This window comes from Pseudorasbora parva, chromosome 13 (assembly GCF_024679245.1).
Source record: "Pseudorasbora parva isolate DD20220531a chromosome 13, ASM2467924v1, whole genome shotgun sequence".
Lineage (NCBI taxonomy): Eukaryota > Metazoa > Chordata > Actinopteri > Cypriniformes > Gobionidae > Pseudorasbora > Pseudorasbora parva.
Genome location: NC_090184.1, coordinates 4,472,006 through 4,496,017, shown reverse-complemented (window position 1 = coordinate 4,496,017; position 24,012 = coordinate 4,472,006). Strand labels below are relative to the sequence as shown.

General features: G+C 42.1%; 2 protein-coding genes across 4 annotated transcripts in view; one reads left to right on the top strand and one right to left on the bottom strand.

Moving 5' to 3' along the window:
* gna14a (guanine nucleotide binding protein (G protein), alpha 14a) overlaps positions 1–22,470 on the top strand; it is a 31,149-nt gene extending 8,679 nt beyond the window's left edge. Inside the window, exons 2-7 of the mRNA XM_067413002.1 lie at positions 7,600–7,784; positions 13,459–13,613; positions 14,638–14,766; positions 18,688–18,817; positions 18,910–19,063; positions 21,281–22,470. Of these exons, the coding sequence (XP_067269103.1) occupies positions 7,600–7,784; positions 13,459–13,613; positions 14,638–14,766; positions 18,688–18,817; positions 18,910–19,063; positions 21,281–21,471 (944 nt within the window). The 3' untranslated portion in view covers positions 21,472–22,470. The remainder of the gene's footprint in view (positions 1–7,599; positions 7,785–13,458; positions 13,614–14,637; positions 14,767–18,687; positions 18,818–18,909; positions 19,064–21,280) is intronic.
* Positions 21,940–24,012, bottom strand: part of vps13a (vacuolar protein sorting 13 homolog A) — a 110,297-nt gene continuing 108,224 nt past the window's right edge. For all 3 annotated transcript variants that reach the window (XM_067412994.1, XM_067412996.1, XM_067412997.1), the window contains one exon: positions 21,940–23,097. In XM_067412994.1, the coding sequence (XP_067269095.1) occupies positions 23,050–23,097 (48 nt within the window). In that variant the 3' untranslated portion in view covers positions 21,940–23,049. The remainder of the gene's footprint in view (positions 23,098–24,012) is intronic.

Here is a 24,012-nt window from a genome sequence, read left to right as displayed (position 1 = left end):
ACAATGGAGACAAGGGGATCTGCCAATAGCCCTTTGTTAAGTCCAGTGTCGAATAAAATCGAGCCGTGCCTAACCGATCAAGCAACTCGTCAACCCGCGGCATTGGATACGCGTCGAATTTCGACACAGCGTTCACCTTGCGGTAGTCCACACAGAACCTGACCGAGCCGTCTGTCTTGGGGACCAAAACGATCGGGCTCGCCCAGTCACTGTTGGACTCCTCGATTACTCCCATGTCGAGCATTGCGCCTAATTCGTCCTGAACTACCTTTTTCTTGTGTTCAGGCAAGCGATACGGCCGGCTGCGAACTACCACGCCCGGCTCGGTCTCGATATGGTGCTGAATCAAGTCGGTACGTCCCGGTAGGGGCGAGAACACGTCAGCGAATTCCGCCTGCAATTTCGATAAATCAGCGAGTTGTAACGGTGAGAGGTGATCTCCCCCAGGGGCCAACGCGACTGATTGCGCTTTAATGCTCGCCTCTGGCCCGAGATCATCCTCTCCCCCGATCACCGTTGCCAACAACACTGATTGCACCTCATTCCATTTTTTTAGCAGATTGAGGTGGTATATTTGACGTGCCCTGTTCCTATCGGATCGTATCACTTCATAATCGAGCTCTCCTATCTGCCGTGCGACCTCAAACGGCCCCTGCCACTTTGACATTAATTTTGAGCTCGACGTTGGGAGTAGAACGAGCACTTTCTCTCCCGGTGTGAATTTGCGTAGTTTAGTACCCCTGTTATATGACCGGCTCTGGCGGTCCTGGGCTTGCAACAAATTCTCCCTAGATAGCCGCCCCAATGTGTGGAGTTTTGTTCGCAAGTCCAGGACGTACTGAATTTCGTTTTTGGCCAACGAAGGCCCCTCCTCCCAAGTTTCTCGTAGGACGTCCAGCACCCCCCGTGGCTGCCGACCGTAGAGAAGCTCGAAGGGGGAAAACCCCGTGGAGGCTTGCGGGACCTCGCGCACAGCAAATAAGAGGGGTTCTAACCACCGATCCCAATTTTTGGCGTCTTCCTGTACGAATTTACGGATCATGGATTTAAGAGTGCGATTAAATCGTTCGACCAAGCCGTCTGTTTGTGGGTGATAGACGCTGGTTCGAATGGATTTAATGCCCAATAATCCGTACAATTCGCTTAACGTGCGTGACATAAACGCCGTGCCTTGATCAGTGAGGATTTCCTTCGGAATCCCCACCCGGGAGATTAAACGAAACAGTGCGTCCGCAACACTCTTCGCCGAGATGTTGCGGAGAGCCACTGCTTCCGGATATCGTGTTGCGTAGTCCACGATAACTAGCGCAAAACGATGTCCGCGTGCGGATCGCTCTAATGGCCCGATGAGGTCCATCGCAATTCTCTCGAAGGGGACCTGCATTAATGGAAGGGGGCGCAATGGCGCTTTTGGGGCGGCCAGTGGATTCACCAACTGACATTCCGGACAAGACGCGCACCACCTGCGCACATTGTCATGAATGCCTGGCCAAAAAAATCGGGTCATTAAACGATTCAGCGTGGCCGCCTGTCCCAGGTGGCCCGCCATTGGGTTAGAATGAGCCGCCTGGAAAAGCATTTCCCGGCGGCTCTTTGGTACTAACAGCTGGGTTGTATCTAGCTTTGTCTGAGTGTCTTGGGTCACTCGATACAACCGATCCTTAATTATGGCAAAATATGGATACGAGACAGGCAAGGCAGGTTGGAGAGACTGCCCGTCAATCGATCGGACCTGTTGGAAGGCATTTTTGAGGGTCTCATCTTGTGACTGCTCCAGCGGAAAGTCATCGCGGTCCGAGAGAATCAGTCTCTCGACCCCGCTCGGTTCCGCTGAAGCTGTCCTCAAGGGTCCCGTCTCAGTCTCCCCAAGCTGCACTCGCGCCGCCCCCCTCCGAGCCTTTTTCTCCCAAGCGGCATCCGCGCATAACGACCCCAATAACGCCGAAAAGGCGGGCCAATTTGTCCCCAGAATTAGCGGATGCCGGAGGTGTGGACTAACCGCCACCTCTACACTATGCTTTTTCCCCCGAAATTGTATCGTGACCGGGACAACCGGATATTCCACCACATCCCCGTGCACACACCGCACCTTAACCACGCGGCTTGTATCCAATGCCCCAGGCTGCATCAGGCTTTGATGGATCGAGGTTTGGTTACATCCTGAATCCACCAAGGCCTGATATGTACCCCCCTTGATACTCACAGGAATTTGGTACTCTCCTGCTTGATCGGGGGTGGTCCGCTGGACGTCCGGGATCCGGATCATTGTTCCGATGTCCATCATCGGACATCGGTCCACAAAATGATCCGGATCGCCGCACCGCCAGCAGGCCAGCCCAGGCCTACCCGCCGCCCCGGGCGGGACCCGCGAACTCCCGGACGGTCCAAGGCCCATCCCACCCCGGCCTCTGGGGGGGACGCGAGGAGGGCCTGGAGTGCGGGACCTGGGGAGAGGGATAGGTCGAGAGAGAGAGAGAGAGAGAGGGGGGAGAGAGAGAGGGAGAAGTTAGTGGGGGTTCGCCGACCCCCGGGCACGCCACCAGGTGGTCCTCCGCCAAGTTGATGGCCGTCTCCAGCGACGTGGGCCGGTGGCACTGGACCCACTCGGCGGTCTTCCTGGGGAGCCGAGTGATAAACTGCTCCAGCACCACCAGATCGACAACATGGTCCACGTCGCTGCCAGAAGCCATCTGCGGCACTCGTCCCGGAGCTGTTGGGCCAACGCGAAGGGTCGACCGGACTCACCGCACTCCAGGGACCGAAAACGCTGACGATGTTGTTCCGGGGTCCGGCCGACCCGCTGAAGGATGGCCTTCTTTAGATCATCGTAGTCCAGGAGGTTCGCGACCGGTAGTTGTTGCGCGGCCGCCTGGGCTTCTCCAGATAGCAGGGGGATGAGGCGCACCGGCCACTGTGCCCGGGGCCACCCGCAGGCCTCCGCGGCTTTCTGGAATAGATCGACGAAGACCTCCGGGTCGTCTTCCGGCCCCATCTTCTGGAGGGGCACGTGACCCGGTGCGCTGGCCCGTGCGGCGGCCTCGGCGCGGACCTCCCGGTCCATCCAGCTCCGGAACCGCTCGCGGTCCTCTTGCTGGCCTTGGACGATCGCCTCGAAGCGGCGCTCCTGTTCGGTCCGGAGGTCCAGCAACGCCTGGTGGTGTTCTTGGTGGAGGACCGCGAGGGAGTTGATGACATCCGCAAATGGCGTGGCGGAGGGCGTTGTCATGGCGGCGGCACTGTCCTACTTCCTTCCCGGGTTTTCGGCACCAGTGTAGCAAAGTTCGTGAATGTGAGGAAGGAAGAGGACACGGGGGTCGGCTAGACGGTTGTTGCTCTTTTATTTAGTAACTCAATAATCAAACACACTCAATAGTGTGGCTTCTCTCAGACTCAAAACAATAGCGATCACTTCCGGGTCGGCACTTCCGGCTTCCGGCAACTCAGTCTCTGTATGGGTTTGGCAACAACCGTCCTGACTTTCTCTCTCTCTGGTCTCTGGTTCCGCTGGTGTTTTATCCCGTCTCCGCGCTCATTACTAGAACAAGAGACAGGTGTTATTAATCTGCGTCCAACCCACTCACTTACCGCTCGTCCCGCGGCCCTCTCTCCCGCTGCAGACCTCGCTGAACCACGCCCCCCTTGCCACAATATATATATACTGTATATATACATGCCGATCAGGCATAACATCATGACCACCTTCCTAATATTGTGTTGGTCCCCTTTTGCTGCCCTGACCCGTTGAGGCCTGTAAGTTGCGAGGTGGGGCCTCCATGGATCGGACTTGTTTGTTCAGCACATCCCACAGATGCTCGTTTGGATTGAGATCTGGGGAATTTGGAGGCCAAGTCAACACATCAAACTCGTTGTTGTGCTCCTCAAACCATTCCTGAACCATTTATGCTTTGTGTCAGGAGCATTATCCTGCTGGAAGAGCCAAAGCCACCAGAATACCGTTTCCATGAAAGGGTGAACGTGGTCTCAGCAATGCTGAGGTAGGTGGAGCGTGTCAAAGTAACATCCACATGGATGGAGGACCCAAGGTTTCCCAGCAGAACATTGCCCAAAGCATCACACTGCCTCCGCCGACTCGCCTTCTTCCCATAGTGCATCCTGAGGCCATGTGTTCCTCAGGTGAGCAACACACACATCCACGTGATGTAAAAGAAAACGTGATTCATCAGACCAGGCCACTTTCTTCCATTGCTCTGTGGTCCAGTTCTGATGCTCACATGACCACTGTTGATGCTTTCGGGCAGTGGACAGGGGTCAGCATGGGCACCCTGACTGGTCTGTGGATAATGCCTAATGCTGCCCAATATATCCCACCCATTAACAGGTGCTGTGATTAAGAGATAATCAGTTGCCATCATGACATCACCGGTCATAATGTTATGCCTGATCGGGGTGTATATTTGTTATAAGTATATTATATTTATACTTTTTTACATGTTCATCTTTCTTTAGTGTGTAATGTAATGTTGCTGTATCTGTGTCAATGTTTCTGAACTCCATTTTAGTCTTTTTTGTCGGTAACCAACACGTCACAATATTCTTAATTTAAATCATTTATATGCAGAATAAAGGGACGGGGCCTGGTTGAGTTAGTAGTAGAGCTGGGACAATAAATCAATCCATCGCGAGCCTTCAAACAATTCTGGAGAGATTATTGCTATGCATCTTGATTCTCTCTCCAACCGATTCTAAGCTTAGTTGTAATTTACCAAAAAGACTTCCAGAGCACACCCCTATCTTCTATTGGTGGGAAAAACAAATAGCCACGCCCCCAACTCATACCATTGGTTGAGCCAGTGTTGCTGTTTATCATGCATTAATTAGCACGCATTATCATTGATATACTATTTGATTGTTTTTACTTTAATTTTATATATATTTTTTAATTATTTTTAGTTTGTTTTTGTTTACGTTACTTGCTGATTTTTTTTTTAGATTATATTTTATTTCATTTAACGTATTTTATTTTAAGTTAATTTTTTATGGTTTTGGTTTTAGTTTTAGTTTTAATGATAAAAACCCGGGCTGCACATACAGTCTTGTTCAAAATAATAGCAGTACAATGTGACTAACCAGAATAATCAAGGTTTTTAGTATATTTTTTATTGCTACGTGGCAAACAAGTTACCAGTAGGTTCAGTAGATTCTCAGAAAACAAACAAGACCCAGCATTCATGATATGCACGCTCTTAAGGCTGTGCAATTGGGCAATTAGTTGAAAGGGGTGTGTTCAAAAGAATAGCAGTGTGGCATTCAATCACTGAGGTCATCAATTTTGTGAAGAAACAGGTGTGAATCAGGTGGCCCCTATTTAAGGATGAAGCCAACACTTGTTGAACATGCATTTGAAAGCTGAGGAAAATGGGTCGTTCAAGACATTGTTCAGAAGAACAGCGTACTTTGATTAAAAAGTTGATTAGAGAGGGGAAAACCTATAAAGAGGTGCAAAAAATGATAGGCTGTTCAGCTAAAATGATCTCCAATGCCTTAAAATGGAGAGCAAAACCAGAGAGACGTGGAAGAAAACGGAAGACAACCATCAAAATGGATAGAAGAATAACCAGAATGGCAAAGGCTCAGCCAATGATCACCTCCAGGATGATCAACGACAGTCTGGAGTTACCTGTAAGTACTGTGACAGTTAGAAGACGTCTGTGTGAAGCTAATCTATTTTCAAGAATCCCCCGCAAAGTCCCTCTGTTAAAAAAAAGGCATGTGCAGAAGAGGTTACAATTTGCCAAAGAACGCATCAACTGGCCTAAAGAGAAATGGAGGAACATTTTGTGGACTGATGAGAGTAAAATTGTTCTTTTTGGGTCCAAGGGCCACAGGCAGTTTGTGAGACGACCCCCAAACTCTGAATTCAAGCCACAGTAAACAGTGAAGACAGTGAAGCATGGAGGTGCAAGTGTCATGATATGGGCATGTTTCTCCTACTATGGTGTTGGGCCTATTTATCGCATACCAGGGATCATGGATCAGTTTGCATATGTTAAAATACTTGAAGAGGTCATGTTGCCCTATGCTGAAGAGGACATGCCCTTGAAACGGTTGTTTCAACAAGACAATGACCCAAAACACACTAGTAAACGGGCAAAGTCTTGGTTCCAAACCAACAAAATTAATGTTATGGAGTGGCCAGCCCAATCTCCAGACCTTAATCCAATTGAGAACTTGTGGGGTGATATCAAAAATGCTGTTTCTGAAGCAAAACCAAGAAATGTGAATGAATTGTGGAATGTTGTTAAAGAATCATGGAGTGGAATAACAGCTGAGAGGTGCCACAAGTTGGTTGACTCCATGCCACACAGATGTCAAGCAGTTTTAAAAAACTGTGGTCATACAACTAAATATTAGTTTAGTGATTTACAGGATTGCTAAATCCCAGAAAAAAAAATGTTTGTACAAAATAGTTTTGAGTTTGTACAGTCAAAGGTAGACACTGCTATTTTTTTGAACACACCCCTTTCAACTAATTGCCCAATTGCACAGCCTTAAGAGCGTGCATATCATGAATGCTGGGTCTTGTTTGTTTTCTGAGAATCTACTGAACCTACTGGTAACTTGTTTGCCACGTAGCAATAAAAAATATACTAAAAACCTTGATTATTCTGGTTAGTCACATTGTACTGCTATTATTTTGAACAAGTCTGTATGTCCGCCTCTCCTCAGCATTTGTAATGATCCTCAGCCCTTTACATCTTACAGCTGTCCTGAGTAAAGACACAGCAGCTGGGGAATATAAACACAACTCTGGCACATTCACTCTGTCCAACATAATCATCGCAGTCTTGTCGTTACAGTAGCCAAACACTAAACAGATTTACCTTTTGTTCATCTCAGAGCAAAAATATACAAATGAGAACCGGCCAGAGTCCCCCAAGCATTTCTATCAAAGCCACAAAACCGATGAAAATGAAAGTTGTTCATTTATGAAAGAATGTATTGACGTTCAAATAATTCATGGATTGTGGAATTGGTATGGCATTATTGATATCAGTTATCAAGTGATGCTAATAATTTCAAAAATGGCTATTTTTATATACACTTGAAAAGTTTGAGGTCAGTTTTTTGACAGATGTCTCTTCTGCTCACCAACGCTGCATTTATTTGATCAGAAATACCGTAAAAACTGAAATATTATTACAATTTAAAGTAACTGTTTTCTATGTGAATATATAGTAAAGTGTAATGTATTCCTGTGCTCAAAGCTGAATTTATCATCATTACTCCAGTCTTCAGTGTCACATGATCCTTCACTGATCATTCTCAGATGAGGATTTAAACCTCAATAAAAATTTATGATTATTATCAGTGTTGAAAACTAATTTTAGCCTTTTAAATGTTTTACTGTCACTTTTTCAATCTAATTTGTGCTTGCTGAATAAAAGTTCTGATTTTTCTTTCTAAACTTTTTAAATTATAGTTGTGAATTAGTGTTGATTAGAACAGAAAGACCTTCACTCTTACAAAATTGTACATTTACATGCCATTTTACCATTGTAGTTTGTCCAAAAACATGGTAATTCATCTGTATTTTTTGTTAGTGCAGAAATTAAGGATTTTGTTTCTTCTCTTTTGCAGGTACAGGTGAGAGTGGCAAGAGTACGTTCATTAAACAGATGAGGATCATTCATGGCTCGGGATATACTGATGACGATAAGAAGGGCTTCATTAAGCTCGTCCATCAGAACATGATCAGCGCCATGCAGTCCATGGTCCGAGCTATGGACATGCTCAAGATCGCTTATACTAACTCAGGCAACCAGGTACCGCACACAGACACAAATCTGCACATCTAGATAGACATTTCTGATACATTTGAAACTTTCTTGATCAGTTTTTGGCATCCTTATGTCGACACATCCACAAGTGGTCACCCAAAAATGAAAATTCATTCATGAGTCATCATTATGAAACCCCACATGTTGCTCTAAAACTGTATGACTTTCTTTCTTAAGTGGAACAAAAAAGATGTTGTTGTTTTGGACCCTATTGACTTTCATTTTCTGGACAAAACAGCTGAAATATTTTTCAAACTATTTTATGGCAGCGGCTATTTACACCAAGTGATAATAATAATTGCTATTTATACTTATAAATATTGGTGGATACTGTTTGCACCTCGGCAGTGTTGTACATTAAACAGTATGCAGCATACATTAAACGGTAAACATGAGAAGAACAATTTTTTGTTTTGATTTTCAAAATATAAGTTGGTACTAAACATTTGGATGTTCTGCAAACGGATGATACTGCATTTTGATGCACTATGTACCGTAATAATAAATCACAAGATTTGCCCTGTCTTTTTTTTTTTCTTTCTTTTTTTAACTGTTCAACTTTCAGTAAAACACTGCACTCGTCACTGTCATGTTTTACCTAGCCGTCCAATTACAATGGAGGAGGGGCGGGACAAATACAACTCCGACCAATCATTCTACTTGTACAGTGGCGATGAAGAAGCTAATGTTGCCGATTTCTGCTGTTAGATGTATGCTTTGTGTTGTTTTGTTTTCACTATGTTTCCCAATTTGCTTTGTGTTTTACTAATGACCTGCGTTTATTGATTAGTCAATCGGTTCCACCTGTATTCCTTCATCACCTCATTAGTTCCTTTGTTTGCTCTGTCCATTTAAACTCTGAGTTCTCAACCATTTTCTGTTCTTTCTCATTTGAGACTGTGTTTATCATTGTTGTTCTCTAGGTTTTCTAGTAAATATAACTCCAGTTCATTCTCCTTCGTCGTATGCTTTGTTTACTCAACAACTCTGTATCAGAAGGACGAACCACAACAGTGTTTATTTTCTGCTGCGTTTTCTTTTTGTTTGTTTTGCCCTCCATCACCATGGACCTTCCCACTGTCCAGTTATTGAGAGCTGTCCATGACTGCTCCCTGGAGTCACACACCAGGGATTTTTTGGAGTTGGCTTGTGAGGATTTCGCCGCATGTGTGGATTGGGTGCTGGTAAACAACAACTTAGCATTGACCATCTACATCTTTCAGCACCCCTCCACCTAACCCAACGCCCAGTCAGCCTACATCCAGCAGGATGGGGCTAAAGCCTGATTCCACCTCCGTCACGGAGCCTGCGCCTAAATGAGCCAGCGAAGAATGAGCCAGCGAGCCCCGCTAAACCGTATTCCACACCGGCGCCCAAGCCTAATATAATGTCAGACCAGGTGCGTAAGTTGGCAGCAACACCCATCCCAGAGGGAATTTTAATGGAGCTTGAGGACTTGGATGGAAGTCCCACCCACACTCCCGCCGCTTCGTGTGAGTTTAATATGGACCCTGGGAACTTATTGGATTATTTGAAGGAGGTAAATTCCTTTTTTCTTCTGGCCCCGCTGGCCCCATACAGGATGAACTCTCTAGTGCCCCACTGGTCCTGCCCAGCCCAGAGTTTCATAAATCTCCTGAGTTTCCTGAGTACCCGTCCAGCCTCCCTCTCCCACCTCCTCTACCTAATCTAATCGTGTCATCAGCCCTTCCTCTGGCTCCTGTCAGTCCCTCACTGCATCCACAATTGGGCCCCTGCATTACAATGGATTCGCCTCAGGTCTTCCAGTCCCCAGCATTGCTTGGCGTGAGGTTTCCCATCTCCACCTCCATCCACAGAACCCCGAATTCCACATCGGTCCTCCAAACCATCGGCTTCGCCTTGGCTTAATGCTCCCTCAGCTCATCATCCCACCAGCTCCACCAGGGTGCCTCGTCCCAGAGTCCTGCACGGGTCCATTTTTTATGGCCCGTACTCGCAAGGTTTAGCACCAGATCCGACCCATGACCCGTGAAAATATCAAAATTAAATCCGCACCCGCCCAGAATGGTTATTATTTGGCCCGTTACCCGACCCGTGCCCGTGATAAATCACACGTGCTAAAATCATTCCAATTAAAATGCTTTATTTTTTTATCTTGCACCTCTCTCAACATCAACAGGGTCATGAATGGGCTAATGAAACAGGCTAGTGCCTTTAAAGACTCGTTGTCAACAATTTCATATAGGCTACTCCACTCACCAACTTTACTTTTACTTCATCCATTGCTAATCCTGCAATGCTCGCGCCATCTGGGCTACGAGAGGCATCAACAAAAGCCGCAGTGCCGCAGTGGTGGTGACGTGATGGGCAAATAGCATATCGTTGTTGCGTGTATGTGTAATGGTAATTTGGACATAGTAATTGTAATACAGTATGTTTGAGGGGGGAAGAAGGAGGCGGGAACCGGCGAACATTTAAAAGACTTTAACCAAACAAAACGAAAGTAACGCGGGCAGCCCCTCACAGACAACCGCCACACACACATAATAAACCGTAAACACAACTCAACGTCAAATCCGCAGGTCTGGTGATCTCTCGTCCTTTATTGGTGTCGCTCGTCCTTATATGCCTCGAGCTCCCTCAGAGGACTCGAGACCGGTGTGGCTCGCAGGTGACGCTCATTCACAATCACGCCCCGGTCTCGCTCGCTCTCTCGCTCGTCCACCTCGCCACAGAAATATTGCACATATATTTCATCCGCGCTACCATCTTTCAAGCACGTCATTGTGTGAAAATGAGCAAAGAGCCGTAATGTGGGTGGAGCTGAGGTGACACAATAACTATAGACGGCAGATAAATGGCTATCCACCTGTCACTCAAAGTAACCACACCCTTAATTATACAGAACTTTAAGGCTTTATATAATGTAAACGAATGAGTTATAAAAAAATCACTCCCTCACAGTTGTCATGAAGGGTAAAATTAGCCGTATAGACCAAAACCACAATTTGTACCAGGCTGTAAACATGTTTTATTCTGCTGTAAAGTTGGGAATATTAACATGGGGCTCAATGAGATTCTGCTCATTCTGGAGGCTGTCCCTGGTGGCCAGTCGAGGAATTACAGTTTAAGTCACTTCCATATTGGCTTCAAGAGAGATCGCAGGAGGTTGCCGCTTGGTTACACCTCTGCCCTCCATCTCTTCTGCTCCACCGGGCTTCGCCTTCCATCCGGCTCCACTGTGCTCTTCCGGATCCCCGACTACAAAAGTATCTCAGCCGGAAAAACCCTGAGCGTGCAAAATGCTTTTTCCAACCAGCTGGCCATTTTCAGAAGAGCACCAGGCATTTTTTAGCTGGCTAAAAGTGCTTTGGTAAACACACGATAATGTAATATTTATAGCTAGGCATATGGCCAATTAGTCTGTTTAGCATTTATGCAATATACTGAAGCCGAACCTGAGAAGGGAGTCCAGAAGATTTCACAGCGCTCCTGGATGTGTAATTTGCTTTGCTATAACTCATGGGCAGGGATTGTGCTAATTATTATTGAGCGTGCACACCTGAATTTTTGGAAGATTTGTAACACATTAATGTACACACGTTTAACTATTAAATTTGTGGTATACACAGCCTTTGTGAATCTGGAGGAGAGTTTGTAAAGGTCCATTTTACATGCAAATATACAAGCCCGAATTTACTCAAATATTTACGAAAAATTAATGTATAAGGCGCATAGAAGGTAAATTTATTATATTTATTAACATTATTGATTACTACAAAGTTCTCCCTACACACAACCCTAAACAGTTTATTATTGAACACATTAGGCACTTTATTTCCACTTTTCAAATATTTTCTTTTAATATTATTGTATTATTGCCTTTCCGATCCGATATGTGATGGAAAAGGGAGTCAAGCGGGCTTGGCAAAAGGCAGATTCAAATTCAGGTTGATTCGCATCAAAACTTTCAGCCACACGCCTTACCCCTACACTAATAATGCTGTTGGCTATACAGCGTCTTCCGTAATTTTGTCTGGCCCAATCAGACATCAGTGGGTGGAGTTAGTGTAAATAGCCTCTGCCAATGTGGTTAACCAAGGTGGTTATTTGCACTTAATGTAAACAGACACTCCAATATTTTATTTTGTGTTTTTTAGAAGTCATACAGGATTTGGAATGCAATTTGTAATATCATGAGGTTGTTGCCTGACTATCACCAGACTAAGCTCGTACTAAGACTCATACTCATACTAAGCTAATTGAGCATTGATCTGAGTCTGGTCTGTATTTTCTACTGCACAAGAGGTGTGATAAACAAGCATTATTCAAATGACTCTGGACTCTGACGCAATTGGATAGTCCTTCAACCAATCAGAGCACAAGAGGCGTGATCAACAGGCAATGACCATAGACCGTAAAAAAATATGGACGACTCGACATCATCCGTTTCCGCTTGCCCGAGTTGAAGCTTTCAGGCGGCCTGCACCGCACTGACATCCTGGGACCGAGTCTGAGCAGTAGAGATTTCGGGACCGGAGTTGTGCAATAGAGCGCAGGAAGTAGAGCAGGAAGTACAGCTGCGATATCAAAAGCCCGCCCACACTCTCGCAGATGCAGAACAATTAATTATTTTGGTGTGAAATAAACAGTTATGGAAATGTAGAAATTAAAGCTAAAGCTCTAATCTGCTCCCAAAAATTTCGAAAAAAGTCCGTTAGTGCCTCAGTGACAACTTCACTCAGAGAAGACGTCGATCTCAGTCGATCTCAGACACCCCCCGTTTTTATAGGATCAGATAACAAACTAAAACTAAACTTATTTTAAAAACGAACACTTGAAATGAAATCATCGTGATGAGAACTGCCTTCAGTGACATAAACTAACTTTGGGGAAAAAATATTTGAAGTGTAATTTTATTGTTTAGTTTGCCTCGCGTCCATTAGAAATCACAGAGGGGCGGCTATACTGGAACCGGTCACCGGGGGGCGGTCGAGGCGCGAAAGCTTCAGTATCTGAAAGGGGGACTGCAGGCTTGGCAATAACCCATCACCTATCTATCTGTCATCGTGTTAAACCCACCAATAGCGCGCTAGGTGGATAAGCCAGTCTGTGATTGGTTCCTGCAAAAGTGTAACAGAAGCAGTAGAAATGAATGTACAGGTTTCCAGACTGAGTTGCCGGGCGAAATCAAATCGCCGGCAGATCAGGCTGGGTTTACCCAATCTAATGAGGTTGAGTAAACGATGACAGAATCTTTTTTACCATTAGACTGTTAAATCTCAACAACAAAAAATTAATCTGAAAAATAATGCTCACAATCGTCACTGCCCGGACCCCTAAAAATCTGCTAATGAAACAAGCCAAAATATATGTGTGTATCCAAGATCATTTACAACACTCACCATCCAGTGCAGTTTTGTTTCTTAACATATTTATCTTGACTTAGAAACATCTGAAATTCATTTTGGTCATTACGTTTTTGATAATGTATAATCATGCTTTTTTATATTTACCTGTTTGTTTCCTTCCTTACTTCCTGTTTATATGCTCTGCTCTGCTCCACTTGAACTCACATTAATTGGCTGTTTTCCATTCGGTTTCTTGACCGCAGACTCTCATTGGTCCCCTGGGGAGTGGGGTGGTGAACTCTGATTGGCTGTGCTTGTCTCTACAGGCTCATGCTGCACTGGTGAATGATATTGAGGTGGATAAGATCATGAGTTTGGACGAGGCCCAAGTGACCGCCATCCGTAGTCTATGGAATGACGCTGGGATTCAGGAATGCTACGACCGCCGTCGAGAGTACCAGCTAACTGACTCTGCCAAATAGTCAGTCTTGTTATTGTGCACCCATTAAAACTATAATCTCTCTGTTTTTGACACGTTTGTGACTCGGTCATATATATATTGGGGGGTTGGGTACTCTGGGTTTGGGCCAAGTTCGAGTTCGAATCCCTCCCCCTGGACAGCACACCAAATACGCATTAAAATTTACTCTAGTTATATGTAAGTGTGAACTCGTGAAATATATATATATATATATATATATATATATATATATATATATATATATATATATATATATACCTATGGAAATTATATAATTTGAAAAGATGCTATTTGCTACACTGTAAAACATTTTTTGTCTCCAATTGAAAATTTTCTAGTGACTAATCACATCTAAAAAAAAATTGTAGTTGGTCGAAATGAAAATTCTGTGAATTTATGCAATTTAATTCACAGAAATTTAATTCGGCCAACTGAAAAATTGCCTGACCGAAAATTTTCAATTGGAGACCTGAATTTATTTTTACAGTGTAGTTGAAATTTATATTAAATGCAATTAGTTGAAAAACTTAGGAGTTTTATTTGAATACTTTAAATATTTAATTAAGTGTTTTACATGCGCTTTAGTATGCTAAACAACACATTAAAATAAGTGTACTTATATAAAGTAAAGCAAAAGATTATTAAAACATTTTAAACTACTTTTAATTTGACATTATTTCATAGGGCACTTTTTAAGTCTACTTAAGTGTCTTCATAAGTCATGAAAAGTGTGCTCTCCTTATGTATTTTAAGCTTTTATTTCAGCAATATTACATTTTCTGCAAGAACAGATAAAAATATAAAAAATATACTTTTAAGATGTGAGTACTAAGTGTGCATTCAATACATTTAGTGTTCTTCTTTTCACTGGGGGAGGTGCAGTATAATCATCTGCGTCTCTCTAAATATCCAGAAAGTTTGTGTGTGTGGTATTGGGATGTAAAACTCCTCACAGCAACTGTAAAGCCTATTTTATCAGCTCAGGCCATGACTTGACCACAGTATTTGTTTTGTCCCATAACAGTTACCTGAGTGATGTAGATCGGATTTCAGACGCGGCGTACGTTCCCACAGAGCAGGATATTCTGAGAGTCAGAGTTCCCACCACAGGTATCATCGAGTATCCATTCGATCTGGAGAACGTCATCTTCAGGTAAAAATCTTAATATACCACATCAATGTTTTGTCATGCATCAGCACAGGAAAATTCATTTTGGCTGTGCAAACAAATTGATCAAAATCCTCAACACTAAGAGCCAGATTTACTAAACAGGGCAAACTAGTGTGAGAGCTCAATCCCATAAAAGTGCCGATGGGAGTGGACAGTTCAGAGCGTGATCTACAGACACGCAAATGAAAGAACACAGACGCAGCCGGATCATTTCCATAATGACCAACACAATCTACTCATTAACACCTGGTTTATGACATGCTTCTTTTGAGCAGTAAATAATGGCCTTAATACATCACCTTGCATGGTTCATTTTAATACTCTCCTCACATCAACTGTATCTGAAAGAGAAACTCCTACAAATGCATATGCAATAAGATCAGCCACAAAAATAACCCTGACCACGCCTTTTCAGAGCTAATGTATCACTGCGTGTCTTTAGTGATTTCTGACAGGTGTTTTTAATACCAAAAAGAGAGTTTGGGCTGGAGCAAACCCAGATGAGAATTAGGTATGTGTTTGGGTCGATATTCAAGTTTACATCTAAGGATTTTTTGCACATCAAAATGTTAACTGTGATGTCATGCACCAGACCAGTAGGTGGCGATGTTACTTTGTAAAGAAAAACGACATGGCTTTAGACTGAATGCCAGCCAAACTTAGCCCCGCCCACAACATTTTTAGGTCAGGCAGTTCGGTCTGGCCTCGCTCCATAGAGGAGTAATTATCCCCGAACAGAAACTGTTCGGACCAATGAAATCATCAGGGCGGGCTTTAGACGATGACGGACAGATGATCAACAGTAACGTAATCATGCACGTCATCAAAGGGGCTTGGGTTATATTTGTTCAAATCCTAGACGGAGAGCTTGTTCGTATCTGCATCACCTTCACTATTTCTCTCTAAAATGATAATCATGTTGGGTTAGTACTCTGTGTATCATTAAATTCTTTTATTTTTTTACAACACCGGCAAAGATCGTTTATTTATGCGCGCGTGCACACAGGGTTGCTGAATTTTTACAACAAAACCCGCCAACTACTAGCCTTAAACAATAGCTTCTCGGGGGTTCTACGGGAAAAAATGGCGTTTGGGGATAAAATGTGTGTTATTTTGGCAAGATTGCCTGCTAAAATTCGCACTCATGGGTCTATATATCACATAATAGTTGCTTCAACAAGCGGACATGGAAAACAAAATGTGGGGAAAAAACGCGGACTTGGCAACACAGTAGTTGAGCTCTGTTGACATTTGACAATGTGTCACTCTCGTTGCTCTGATTGGTTGTAGCTCTATCCAGTTGATGTCTTTCCTGGTTCGGTTGACACACGCCCCATAATCACAGCCCAATGGAGCATTAGACTCATATTCTGACCACGTCAGGCTAGACTGAATGTACAATTCCTGAAGAAATGTATGATGTTGTGGAGCGGAGATATGGCTTCTTTATGTGTTTGTACGGTTGCTAAGGTACTGTAAATGGTTGCTAGGGTGTGGCTATGCAGTTTAAGGGGTGATATTTAAAGACTATTGGCTAGTCTGAGTCAAAAGAGCCAAACTCTATATTTCTACAATGCTCTGGTGCTGAGATATGACTTGTTAATATTGATATATGGTTGCTAAGGTGCTGTTACTGGTTGCTAAGGCATGGCTAAGAAGCTGTGATGTCACTACTTATTGCCTGCTTATTAGGCCGAGTCAAAAGAGCCCAGTCTCAAGTCTCTATTACCTCGTGATCTGAATATGATGTCACACATTTTTGTGTTTTTATAAAGTCACATCGCCACCTACTGGCCAGGCAGCAGAATACAACGATTTCAGTCGTTTTTGCGGATTCTTGTGAACGGGGACTCGTCTGACAACGTCTGTACACGAAAAACACAAAGGAAAAAAAAAAGTTTTTTTAACATAAAAAAATGCAGAAAAAGTGAAGCGCTGCGAATACTTTCCGGAAGCACTGTATGTTAATATTATACCGTGTAATGCACAACAACACCGAGGTGCAAACAGTATCTGCCACTATTAGTTTATATAGCATCTAACTATTTTTGCAGAAAATACTGCTATTTTTACTTTTTATTAAATATAATTTGTATTGTTTAACCTATAAACACTTAAACACACGTTAGACACTTGATTTCCACTTTTAAAATATTTTCTTAAATTTTATTGAAAATAAATGTCTTTCCGATCTGATCTGTGATGAGAAAAGGGGTTAGAGCGAATTCGGCAAAAGGCGGATTTCGAACGTTGATTTGCGTCGCTACTGTTGGCAATCCAGCATCTTCTGTAACTTTTGTCTGGCCCAATCAGACGTCAGTGGGTGGAGTTTGAGTAAATAACCTCGGCCATTACAAGGGGGTAATCTAGCACTCGGAGAGCGTTCCACCCCTAGGGGCTGCCATTGCTAACCAAGCCATCACCTGCTGTTAGCATCCCATTGACTCCCATTCATTTTTGAGTCACTTTGACAGTGAATAACTTTACATCTGAGGCGTTTAAAGACTCCATTTGTCCATTGTTTATTTATAAAGAAACACGACAATGTATAAAAGGCTCCGTTACCTTGTATCTTACACTATCGCCCCGTAGAAGCTGTTTTTGTAAAAATAGGCTAACGATTGCGTCATAACCAACGCAACTCTGTCATGCAGTAGAGAAATTACCGTATAGACAGGAGGAGACGCTCGCAGTCAATCTTTTACTGTCTATGAGGCAGTCGGGGGGACGTGGAGACATAAAGTCTGATAAAGTCAAGGGGGAAAAATGGGGAGAAGCCCATAGTGAGCCAAAAGCAACGGGAGAAAATATTTAAACAACGGGATTCAGATTTCACTTTCCACAACTACTAGAAGACCTACAGCTGTCAGACAGGAGGCTCACGTCACATCTACGTCCTCAAGCTCAGTCTGAGCCTGCGCAGTTCGCTCAGCCATCAGGAAGTGTGTGCTTCTAGTTGACCTCACTTTCCGCCGTTGAAGTCTATGGGATCGCTCTGTCCATTTCTTTTACTGTCTATGGGCCATTAAGGTGCGCCATCTGCACTTATGCTGCCTTCACGTGCTATCGGAAGTTTCCTACTTCCCACTTCAGAAGTCGTGAGCTTGTTTTGTTCAGGCGCTTTGTTGTCGGAAAGAATGGAGGACGCCAGGTTCATACTTTTGTGCGTCTTTGGAAAATGTTTAATACTATAACAATTAGAGTCATTTCCCGGTCCCAGAAAATCATAGACTCACTGGCAAACATAGCAGCACCACACGAAAGAAAGCATATTGTTTATAATCACATTCACAATAAATGCAGCTTAAAGACTAAAATGGCAATAGCTTTTTAGCCATAAATGATCCTATTGTATAGCTACTTTTACCACACAGTCAGCTTGCTCACTATTCTGGAATGATTGTCAACTACATGCGATTTTCGATGTGTTTAAAATACACAATATTCTTCAAATGATTATTAATTTATGTAAATATGTACTACTTTAACGGCAAGACAAGACAAGACAAGGAAATTGTTGTGGAAAAAAATGAATAAAACACCTGCCACAGCAGAAATTCGTCTCCCATCCGCCATTTTTAACGGTTATGGCACGCCCATCTCAGGAACTTGGGTAGCAAAATCTATTCCCGAACTTCCCAGTGGTAAACACGACACCAGAGGCGTTCATGTGCAATTTTTACCTCGGAAACTCATATTTACTATAATCCCGATAGCATGTGATGGCAGCATTAGTGTAAATATTTATAAAAAGACAATATTTATAGCATAATAACAACTATTCAAATGTCCAGAGGGAAGCCTTTTTGGCCTTCTGGGTTGCCTTGCATATGTATGTAATAACTGAACAGCTTTATCTTTGTTTTATTTCATGTTTAATGGCTCAAATGTTGATCTCATCAGGATGGTGGATGTCGGGGGTCAGAGATCTGAGCGCAGGAAGTGGATTCACTGCTTCGAGAACGTCACCTCCATCATCTTCTTGGTGGCGCTGAGCGAGTACGATCAGGTCCTCGCTGAATGTGACAACGAGGTCAGCGTCGCGTTGAGTTTGGCTGCTTTCAGCCCTGTCCTCTCAGACTTCAGGCTCATGTCAACTGACTGGGATTGTTTTTTGTGTCCTAGAATCGCATGGAGGAGAGTAAAGCTTTGTTTAAAACCATCATCACTTATCCTTGGTTCCAGCAGTCGTCTGTGATTCTCTTTCTCAATAAGACAGACATCCTGAAGGAGAAGATTGTTCACTCTCACCTGGCCACCTACTTCCCAGAATTCACAGGCGAGTCATTGATAGCAGTTTACTTGTGAGACAAGGGCTGTGTCCGAAATGTATTTTGAACAAGCGAGTGCTAAACATTGATGTTCTATATAGTATAAATGTAATCCTTATTCATATATAAATGTTGTCCTTATCATGTGACCTTCCAGCGTCGGTTGTGTTGCTTCACTGCCATTCATGAATCCTCTCCTGTGGCCTCATGGGATAGTAAAGTGTCCATTGTATGCTTACAAAAATATAAATCTATCCTGATTTATGAGAGCTGTAAATTTAAACATACATCTGTCGCATACTGTTTTTCACCCACTATACAGGTGCTGGTCATATAATAAGAATATCAACAAAAAGTGGATTTATTTCATAAATTCCATTCAAAAAGTGAAACTCCCAAATTCAGTATCTCAGAAAATTTGAATATTGTGAAATGGTTTAATCTAACATCATTTGTCTGAAATAAAAAGCAACATTTTAAATGTCTATACTGTCACTTGATCAATTTAGGGTGCTTTCACATCTCTAGTTCGGTTCATCTGGTCCGAACCAAGGGCAAACAATTATACATTGTTACATTTTTCAGCTTTTTTGGTTCCTTTTCACACCACACTGATTGCTTTGGTCCGAACCAGTTGAAACGAACCAAAATGCAGGCACGTGACAACATCCACATCACTCATTGGCCACGGTATAACCCAAGTGCGATTGCTGCTTTCAGACCCGACCAAACGAACCGCACCAAAGAGGGAAACGAACTCTAATACGATTCAACCGAACTAAATGAGGCAGGTGTGAAAGCACCCTAAATGAGGCAGGTGTGAAAGCACCCTAAATGAGGCAGGTGTGAAAGCACCCTAAATGCATCCCTGATTAATAAACGTATTAATTTCACAGGTGGACAGTAACTAAGTCCATTTACTTGAGTACTGTACTTAAGTACACTTTTTGAGTATCTGTACTTTACTTGAGTATTTTTTTTCTGGCAACTTCACCACATTTGAAAGACAAATATCATACTTTTTACTCCTCTACATTTCTATCAAGGGCGAAGACAGCCTATCAGGAATCACTCTTGTAGGGTCACGTACAGTTCACTGATTTCCCAGCATTTTTTGAACATTGATTTATAGTTTATAGCAAAATGTAAGAAAACGGATGTCAAAATGCTCATTTTGGCGAGTATTCACATAAACAAGGTTGATTATGCCTTAAGTGAAGGTAAACAGTTGGAGATTATCAAACACAAAGCGCTGTCACTTTAAGGCCGAATGCATAGATCATATACAGTGATACACATCAGTGTAGGATCCGTGCATTCGGCGTTAAAGTGACAGCGCTTTGTAAAGGGCTTTGTAACTTAAGTATTTAAATTAGTTTAAGTTAGTAGTATGCTAGCATTACTGACTGGCTTACATGGCACATTACAACGATAATAAAGTAATGCTTTGACATAAAAAAGGAAACTTACTTTTGATACTTAAGTACTTTTGAAAACAAATACTTCTGTACTTTTACTTGAGTAAAAATCTGTTTTTACAACTTTCACTTGTAACGGAGTAATATTTGTCCAGTAGTACTTTTAGTTTTACTCAGGTTATGAAGTTGTGTACTTTGTCCACCTCTTGTTATTTTCTTTCTTTCTTTCAAAAAAATAAAAAAAAAAAAATTCTTACCGACCCAAAACATTTAAATGGTAGTACAATGTTACAACAGCTTTTTATTTCAGATAAATACTGTTCTTTTGAACTTCCTATTCAGTTCTAACAGTTATTTTATATTTTAATAATATTTCACAAAATTACAGCTTTTTCGTATTTATAATAACATAAATGCAGCCTTGGTGAGGAGGAGAGACTTCTTTAAAAACATTACAAAAGTCCTACCATTCTCACACACACACACTTCTGTTAGATGTGATTAATCGATTTGACCGCACATTATATATATATATATACGTATACATGTTCTTAAAATTATCATTTTTTTCTTTTGAAAATGTTTATAATATAATTTTGTTTTATTCTTTTACCACCCTCAGATTTTCAACTATGACACCAAAACATATAAAAATCTATTAGTTCAGAAATAAAAAACATGCTCATCACCGAAAAGGTGTCATATGAAAGTCATTGCATGTGCAAATTGTATTTTTAAATAAATTAATAGATAGGACCAAAAACCAAGCATGACATCATTGACCCACGGATTATTGTCTTTTTTCAGGCCCCCAAAATGATCCAAAGTCAGCCCAGGAATTTATTCTGAAGATGTACCAGGAGGAGAACGAAGACAAAGACAAAACCATCTACTCTCACTTCACTTGTGCCACCGACACCGAGAACATCCGGCTGATCTTCGCCGCTGTCAAAGACACAATCCTGAGACACAATCTCAAAGAGTTCAACCTGGTGTAGAGTCGGTCCTGCTCGCAGTAGATTTAGCGGTCTCTTTATCTTAACATTGTTCTAAGGACGTATATAAGGAGAATTGATGTGGACTGGGTTCCTGAAAACAAGCCTTGATCCACCATTCCAGTCCTGTTTAGGTCGTCTAATAGATGGATAACAGATGCTGTCATCTTAATCTTTATGCAAGTAGAGTTTACAAAGGATGCGATTTTAAGGCACATGTAAAATAGATCAGTCTTAAACTACTTGTGTAAGAGCTTTTAAAGCCAGAGTAGAGGGAAACGTTTACATGTTCATGTTAAGACTTATTCTGGATGCCTTATGTAGTTATTCTAACACCTGATTGGTCATTTGTAGAAATTATTTTATTTTATTATGTGTAAAAAAACATTTACTAGCATTTACTTGGTGTCAAAATTTACATTTCTCATCTTAAACATGTATATTCCATAAAACACAGCCACTGAACTCTAACTGGTTTAATTCTTTATTTTACCTCAGTCCGCTGTAATGAATACCTGAAGTGCCTTTAAACTGTAATGTCTTTATCTGCTTTGATAATATTTATTAAACAAGGTTATACATCTATTGTATGTTGTAACTCATTACAATTCCAATAATAATAAAAAAAATCAATACATTTATTAAATGTGCATAATTAATTAAAAATGACAATGATGCAATCAAATGTCATGCCTTTAAAGTCAACATGATATCACATTTACTTTCCCAACATCATGCATTTAAAAATAAAAAATGCAAGTATGCAGACATTTCGTCCCAGAAATCATAATTATTTGAGCCACCTGGAAACTTGATGTATCCCATCAACTCCCCACTGTTTATTGCTATAACCTTTATTATATTAAAATTAAATGACTGCATTAACTATTGGAAAGATTATAGAAAGGCAGCCAGAAACAGACGAACAGCTGTGTGCCGCCCACAGGCCTTGATCATGACATCAGGGTCAATAAATAGTGTTTTGTCTCGACTTTGATGACATTAAGTTAATGAACAAAAGCGAAATATTACAGGTTGCATATTTGTGTTATGTTACAAGTGTGTCAGTACTGGCGGCGTAGAGACCAGACGCAGTCAGAAAGCCATCGGGTTCGTACTCTTGAGCTGTAGAGTTCATTAAATAGACACTGAGAATCAAAATCACATTTCATGCAAAGCCACTTATTAAAAAAATATCCCAGCTCTCCTGTACGTACAGTAAGAGATTACCATTCTCAAACATTCCTGGTCATTTTTCTTTTAAGTTCCCCATAATTTACATACAGTGTATTGGTCTATTAATCCATTTATAAAACGACACCTTAATGTCCACTTTAGTGTGTCCTGATAAGAGACGTCTGCACGCGGTTCGAGGCACATTGTAAAGGACATACGGGCTCAGACTGAGCTCCGACTGCGGGTGAGGACAGAAAACACAGCGTAATGTAATCCCAACACACAAGAACACAGTCTAACAGTCATGACCGGAGTGGGTTAGTGAAGGACCGCTGCATTGTGGGTATCGTTTAAATTGGCACACTGCAAAAGCAGCATAAAGGCACACGGCAGCTTCAACTGTCGTTACTTCGGCAGACTCTCCGTGGCATCTTCCAGCTTGGAAAGAACCCACTGAGGACGACAGGAACACATCATTGAAATGAGTGCATGGATACAAACAGTTACACGCAGCTGCAAAAATCATATGTGTGTGTCAAAATGAAACAATTGTGAAAAGAAATACAGCCCTTTAACTCTGCGTCCCTTCTGGGTCTTTTTGACACGGTTGAAAGTTTAACATTAAGAATATGTCCTTAATCTTAAGTTTGTCCCAAAACATTGCAAAAGTGAATTAGTAAAAAACATTTTTGGGGGATTTTATGATATTCATTTACTCTTCTTTATTCTTTTTTTATGTATTATAGAAGTATCGGATCGGGACTTGGTATCGGCAGATAGTCATAATCAAATGACTCGGACTCGGGGGCAAAAAAACCTGATCGGGACATCCCTAGTAAAATGTGTTTTGTAAAATATATACTTCATATAAAAATTGAAAATAGTATTTTTGTGCATTTTTCATTATACATGTAAAATATTATAACTTTTTTCAAGTTCACTTTTTAAGACTTTTTTCCCTTTAGAAATAATCTGCCAAGTGTCGCCTTTAAAAAGAGACCAAATATCTTAATTCTCCAAAACATTCCAGATTTACGACAGTTTAAAGGGATAGCTCCCCCCAAAATGAAAATGACCCCATGATTAACTCCACCTCAAGCCATCCTAGGTGTGTATGACTTTCTTCTTCAGACGAACACAATCTGAGTTATAATCAAAATGTCTAATCCTAATGACTAATCCAAGCTTTATAATGGCAGTGAGTTGTTGTGTCGTTTATGAAGTCTATAAGTGCATCTATCCATCATATAAACTTCCGGCAGTCAGCGGTAACAAGTCGACTATCAGAGTAACCCTTGACCCTTGACACATGAGTATAGATGAACGCAGAAGCGCAGAGGATAGAGCAAAACAGATGTAGAGTCAGGG